Source organism: Limulus polyphemus, unplaced genomic scaffold, assembly GCF_000517525.1.
Source record: "Limulus polyphemus unplaced genomic scaffold, Limulus_polyphemus-2.1.2 Scaffold2100, whole genome shotgun sequence".
NCBI classification, from domain to species: Eukaryota; Metazoa; Arthropoda; class Merostomata; order Xiphosura; family Limulidae; genus Limulus; species Limulus polyphemus.
Window position 1 is genome coordinate 55,324 of NW_013667710.1, and position 6,968 is coordinate 62,291.

The window sequence follows — 6,968 nt, forward strand, 5'->3', positions numbered from 1 at the left end:
AACATAATAATTTTTTCATTGGTCGAATTTTACGTTATTCTAAGTGTTTCTCAAAATGAAAACACACAAACATTTTGTACTTCTACAGTAGTATATAAGACTGTATTATGTGGAATTATATTGCATAAAACTATAGCATACTGTACTATATTAAGGATCTTATAGTTTAATTTTTGTTGCTAGAATTACCAAACATAACTATATTCTTAGATAAATAATCTTAGTTGAAAAATAAACTTACAATTTCACAAAGAAGTCTACGATAAGACATGATAAAAGAACATCTAAATTAAATAGCTGTTTATAACAACTTAGTGTAGCATCACATGCTTAATTTTTGGTTTGCTTGTTGTAGATTACAATGGTCTATCTACGCTCTGCCTACTGCGGGTATCGAAACCCGATGTTTAGCGTTATAAGCCCACTGACGTATCGCTGAACCACCAAGGGCATATGTTTGATACATTTATCTGTATTTGTTTTCAACAAATGTCAAACTAACGCATATGTCACTTCAAACTTAAAATTATTTTTATCCAAAATAAACACTAAATATGTTGTTGTTGTTGTTGGGTTTTTGTAAATCGATTCTGTTTACCAAGTCACAGGTTTTTTGTTATTTTTTTATACTGGTGTTTTTAGCAAAGCATAGACTTATTTAATCCATATTGCTTGTTTTCTTTTTGAACAGCAACGACTTCTGGAGGGAGATTATGGGTATTTAACTGTAAAAGCTGTTTTTAATCCTGGGTCTGACAGTCTTTCTATTGATGGTAAGCCCGCTGGTAAATCTTCTTTTCTTTATACCTTAGAAATATCATAGCACACTAGCCAAGGTATACAATAAAAAAGTTACCTGGAAATACTTATGATAACTTTCTAAAAATGTTCTGTCGTAAAAGATAGACACGATTTTTAATTATCATGCTTGCGAAAACTATCTGGAGCTATTACTATTACATTATTATACTTAGATATTACTGTTTGTTAAAACTTTTAAGTTATCGTAAAAATACATTTTTTGTAATTTTGCTGTTAATCACAAAGCCACACAATGTCGAAAGCAGGTTTTTAGCATTATAAGCCTTCAGACTGGGGGAAAATACTAGTATAAACATTTATTATTTAATTCACTTTTTACGATTGCGTGTATTTGTTTACCTTTTGTATGTTACCATAAGAACCAAACTTTTCCAGACATATATTTATTTTGACGGTCATACTGAGATGTTTTACACTTATGTAACTCGTTCAGATAATGAATGGCATCTCATAAAAGTTCTCTTCTGTAAAAGTGATTTATACATCATAACAAAAAAAAAATAGGCGAAGACACTGAAATGTGGTACTTTGGACATTTTAAAAACTTGTTATTCGGCACTTTGATCACTTAAAAGCTTATTATTAGGTAAGTTGAATAAGGTACTACTCCACAAAAACGTTTGCATTCAGAAATAACTACAAATTTTTTCTTAGACGACATTAGATGAAAATGTGCCACCTATAAGATGTAGTATTATAGATACAACAAACGTTTCATGAGCTGTGTTTAGTCGGAATTGCGATTATCTCTGCAGATAAGCTCTTGCCAAAGAAATCCTGAAATGTAGATTGGCTTTTATGGTGGTATGGACTCTGGAGTTTGTAAAACACACAAAACTATGGATTTGGCAGTTTATTTCCTGGTAATGTTTTCATTGAAACTGTCTTTTCACTAATACACCAAAGCAGGTAATTTGAATATTTTTTAGGAAGATAAAAATAATGTAACATCCTCTGCTGGGAAATAAGTAAATATAAATACAATTTTGAAAACAACTCGTTTTACACACATGTAATCAACTTAACATATGAAAAATATATTAAACTATTAAAACTTTATTTCCCCAGACAAACACAGATATACAATAACAAAATAATTCATACTCGCCATATGAAGCCGCAGAAAACTAAATAGATATATTGCTACCAGATTTTAATATCAGAAAGCAGATATATAAATGAGGCTCTACATAGAGGTTGAATATGTTATAATGAAACGATTGTAAACACGCAGATCAGAAATTCACGGGACAGACACAGCCGATATAAAGTCCGAAAATGAATATCTTTTGAATAAGGTGTGTAACATCCCTTTCTGATATGCCATATTCATTTCATCAGATGATAAAGATGTGTTCAGAACGAGTGTTTAGAAAGTACAAGAGGTGAATATCCCTTGTACTTAATGGCACTGTAAAACAAATGAACTTGGATCACTTGGGCACCATGACCATCCAGAAAGAGACAAGTAAGAACTCGTATATTAACCTTTGAGCAAAGCGAGGCGTCTTATAACAGATGAGAGTCTACGAACACAAAGGTCAGTGACAAAAGAAATCTACGTGCTCCGGGCAACGTTATACATATAATAATGAAAACTGTACGTCTAGAAACGAAGCCAATAGTGTAAGGCTCCACCAAGAAAAGGCTTTTAGTGACATTTCCCGTTGAACCCGTCGCATACTTCAAGCATCTAGAGAAGGAACTAAGTACGTATACTACTCCGTACAAAAACATACCCGCTCAAGTCGCTGAACGCAGCGCCTAGGAATTTCTGTGCGATCGGACTGTTGAAAAGGGCGCTGGGAAATCATCGTTCTTGTACTCTAGATAGATTATGGAAAGACCTCAGAACGGAGTGTTGTGCTGTGGAAATGACACTCTTACGACAGAGCCTTTTGCAGTAGTAACTACGCTTCAAGGCTAATATCACGAAACACGGTCGTGAGATAGAGCCTGGCCGGACGTGACGACATGGATTGTAACAATATTCCAACTCTTTATATAATTTTTGAACTAAGCCATTATTAAGCTGAAGATTTATCAATCTACAAATTGATTATATATTTAGTATATTTCTCCCTTCGTTATAAGAGTTATAAGGTAGTAAAGTTTACTGTATTTTTGTCTATTGTTCTGTTCCAGTTTTTAAATGTGTGAGAAAATGTTATTTCCAAATACTTTTAATATGGGCTACGCAAGATATTTTTTTATCGATTTCTGGGATTATTTATAACCTTCTCTGTATTTCACCTTATTGTGGCATATAAAAGACTAAGGAAACTGTTTTCTAAATACTTTCGTGCTATTAATATATATATATATATGTGTGTGTGTGTGTACTTTAGATTTATGTTGAAATATATATATGGAAATGTTTTACAAATGCATAAATTATCTTTATTTAAAAAATTACATTTACATCGCCTGAAGTTTTATTGAGGTATCATTAAATTGAGTCGAAGGGAAAGTTTTTTAATGCTTATCCACATGAACACGTTTTGCATTTCAGTGATGAACGCCCGAGATTTAAGACCACTGGATCCTAATGGTAAGTTACTTTTCTCACAGTGATTTTTGTAACTGAAAGAACTTCGCGCCACGTTTTCGTATTTACGAGGAAATGTGTGGAATGAATAATAAGTTTATGAAATGAAAGCTTAATATATACCGATGTAAGCTTAGTAATGTATACCTTTAGCATAAAACTACTGCTATTATTATAGATTATTGAATCCTGGCACATCTTATTAAACTATAATGCTATTGATTCGATTAGCAGAAACCACAATGAAATAAAATAAAGCATTGTTTTCCAATGTTATCATACGAGTTAACTATTAAAAACCACTTACAAGTGACTTAAAATACTTCTTTAAATTCTGACATTCACAGGTACGTTTTTTTTTTCAATATATGTCCAGTAATATAAGGTATATTATTCAAAAATAATTACTGAGAAAAAACATACAAGATTGATATAATCTATAATTATCTATAATAATATAAAACGTGTTTTAAGAATTTTCAAAAATCGATTGAACGATACGGAACTTAATGGTATTATAAAATTTACTTTTGTGGATTTATTTAAATTTGTTGCTTTGCAACATGATTTTTTTTTCCAAAAACAATAATCGAAGTCTTTGTAGACACGTAAACTACTTCGTTTAATTTTTTAGGGTTCAGTGATCCTTTTGTTATAATTGAGTTGGTTCCTCGTCACCTTTTCCCTGACTGTCCACGGCAGATGACCAAGATTCAGAAGAAGACATTATATCCCATCTTTGATGAAAGCTTTGAGTTGTAAGTATTCAGCTGGAAGCAAAATGTTTTTGCTGTTTTTGTCGTCGTTTTGATGTTGATCTTCTCTGATGGGCTTGTTCCTTGCAAATAAGAACATTTAAAGAAATTTAGCATACAATATACAACGCTGAAGTTCACAAAAGATGAAACTTTATAGCACAATCAACATGCTGGCACATTACAAAATAATCTTAAACACTTCTTTTCTAACTAATCCAATAACTTATATATATATATATACGTTTATATCGGCACTTGTGCATAATGTTAAAATAATACACATAAAACGTTGAAATATATACACAATTAAAATAATTTCAAAATAATGACTCTACATGTTTCGACGTGTCAACACTTAAATTTATACTTAAAACACGAAATTTATCTAAGTCGCATAATCAAAAAGGCATACGACAAAATATTTGGTGACTGTTATTATAACATTGTCTTGCATAATAATTCAAAAATAAGAAAAGTACAGGTGCACAATAACTAACCTTGCATTACTGTTTGAAAGTATGGTAATAGGCAGGTAAAAGGACAAAAAAGAATTGTAACTATAAGTCCATTAATTTTACGAGGATCAAAAGAATGGAAAACTCACGTTACATCTAATACGTGAAAAGCAGTATATTTCATTAGAAATATATATATATATCATACTAAAGTAAAATTCAGTGTTAAAACTTGGACGTCTGTAATTTCTATTGCTATAAAGGTTTTTATTCTACATCAATAAAAAAACGTAATTAATAATAAATGAAATGTGTATTAACATTGAGCATACGAAATGTGCTGTAGATTTATCATATCAGTTTGTGTCAAGGAAGCCTGAACTGTGCCAGATTTATCATATTAATTCGAAGTAACTAGCAAGCTTGAACTGTATCAAAAATTTATCATATTAATTTGTGTCTAGATAGCCTGAAATGTGCTGTAGATCTATCATATCAGTTTTTGTCTAGAAAGCCTGAAATATGTCATAGATTTATCATATCAGTTTATGTCAAGGAAGCCTGAACTGTGTCTCAGATTTATCATATTAATTCGAAGTAACTAGCAAGCTTGAACTGTATCAAAAATTTATCATATTAATTTGTGTCTAGATAGCCTGAAATGTGCTGTAGATCTATCATATCAGTTTTTGTCTAGAAAGCCTGAAATATGTCATAGATTTATCATATCAATTTTTGTCTGGAAAGCCTGAAATATGTCATAGATTTATCATATCAGTTTGTGTCTAGAAAGCCTGAAATATGTCATAGATTTATCATATCAGTTTGTGTCTGGAAAGCCTGAAATATGTCATAGATTTATCATATCAGTTTGTGTCTAGAAAGCCTGAAATATGTCATAGATTTATCATATCAGTTTTTGTCTGGAAAGCCTGAAATATGTCATAGATTTATCATATCAGTTTGTGTCTAGAAAGCCTGAAATATGTCATAGATTTATCATATCAGTTTGTGTCTGGAAAGCCTGAAATATGTAATAAATTTATCATATCAGTTTGTGTCTAGAAAGCCTGAAATATGTCAGAGATTTATCATATCAGTTTGTGTCAAAAAATCCTGAAATATGTCAGAGATTTATCACATCACTTTAAGTCTACTAAGACTTATGTATTATCATTACAAGAGTATCAATATAAAGGGTTCAAACTGTTAAAATCCCTTTTTCATTTCTTGAGAGTTGTTGTAAACTAAAAATTCTATATTTAATAAATATTTCAAATTTTCTGCAATCGTCCACATCTGTGTATAATTGATCTAATGGTTAACATGCCGAGCTACGGATGAAAAGGCTCAAGGTTTAAACCGCAATATGCTATATGAAGGCGTTTTAGTCATATAAATGTATAAACAATAACCTTTTGTTCTTTGTCTGTTATTGTTAATAGAATGTAATGTTTAAAAAACGATTCTATTTATTGCGAAAACATTTCATTTAGTTCCCACAAAATGTTGCAAACATTTTGAAAATTGTACTTACTCTAAACAAATTGTTCAATACGTTCTAATATTGTTGCAAATAATTAGATCATATTATTATAGTTTTATAAATCATCCCAGAGCATTGCTCGCTTTTTCTTGTTTTTCTTAATCCTTCACGATAAAATAATGCGATAGGCATTCAAGTATTCAAGCATTTCATTAAAATCTTAGCAATGGGATTTTCATCAATTTGTCCAAGGTTATCAAAACAAGTTTTTAAGTCCTGTACGAATACACTTAGGTGGTTTATTAAATAATAAACATTTCAGTGAATCTATTTACAAAATTTGCTCTTTCTTAATATGTATCAATTTATTTAGCAATATTGCTGCAGACCGCTGTAGGCGAGATGGTGTAGCTGTGTGTTTCGTTGTTATGGATCATGACGTAGTGACAAGAAACGACTTCGAAGGTGAGGCGTATCTTCAATTACAAAGAATTCCTGGAGTGGATGGGCAATATGTAAAAGACCCAGCAACAACAGAGTTGTCGCTGATGCAACCGAGAGAAAAAAGTACGTGTATTTTTTTTATTGCGATTAACTGAACCTTTAATGGAGCGTTGTATTGATAGTCAATAAATATTTGCGACTACCGCTTTTCCTCATAAGGTTAAAAAAGTTTTTAAACTAAATTCACCTACACAAATTGCTTTATCTATAATATTTTAATCATCATCAAATGCACAGCGCTCGTCTTTATGTAAACTGAAGAAACAACACCAATTTTTATTTCTTTTTTTTTTACATACACTGAAAATCCCTTATTTTGAACACCATTTTATAACTCCTTCTACAGTTTAGCCCCCCCCCCCAGTGGCACAGCGGTATGTCTGTGGACTTACAAC

At 31.2% G+C, this 6,968-nt stretch overlaps 1 protein-coding gene across 1 annotated transcript in view; it reads left to right on the plus strand.

Annotated features, from left to right (window-relative positions):
• Positions 1 to 6,968, plus strand: part of LOC106465946 (BAI1-associated protein 3-like) — a 58,821-nt gene that overhangs the window by 49,035 nt on the left and 2,818 nt on the right. Inside the window, exons 24-27 of the mRNA XM_022393903.1 lie at positions 692 to 773; positions 3,335 to 3,373; positions 4,005 to 4,128; positions 6,443 to 6,636. Of these exons, the coding sequence (XP_022249611.1) occupies positions 692 to 773; positions 3,335 to 3,373; positions 4,005 to 4,128; positions 6,443 to 6,636 (439 nt within the window). The remainder of the gene's footprint in view (positions 1 to 691; positions 774 to 3,334; positions 3,374 to 4,004; positions 4,129 to 6,442; positions 6,637 to 6,968) is intronic.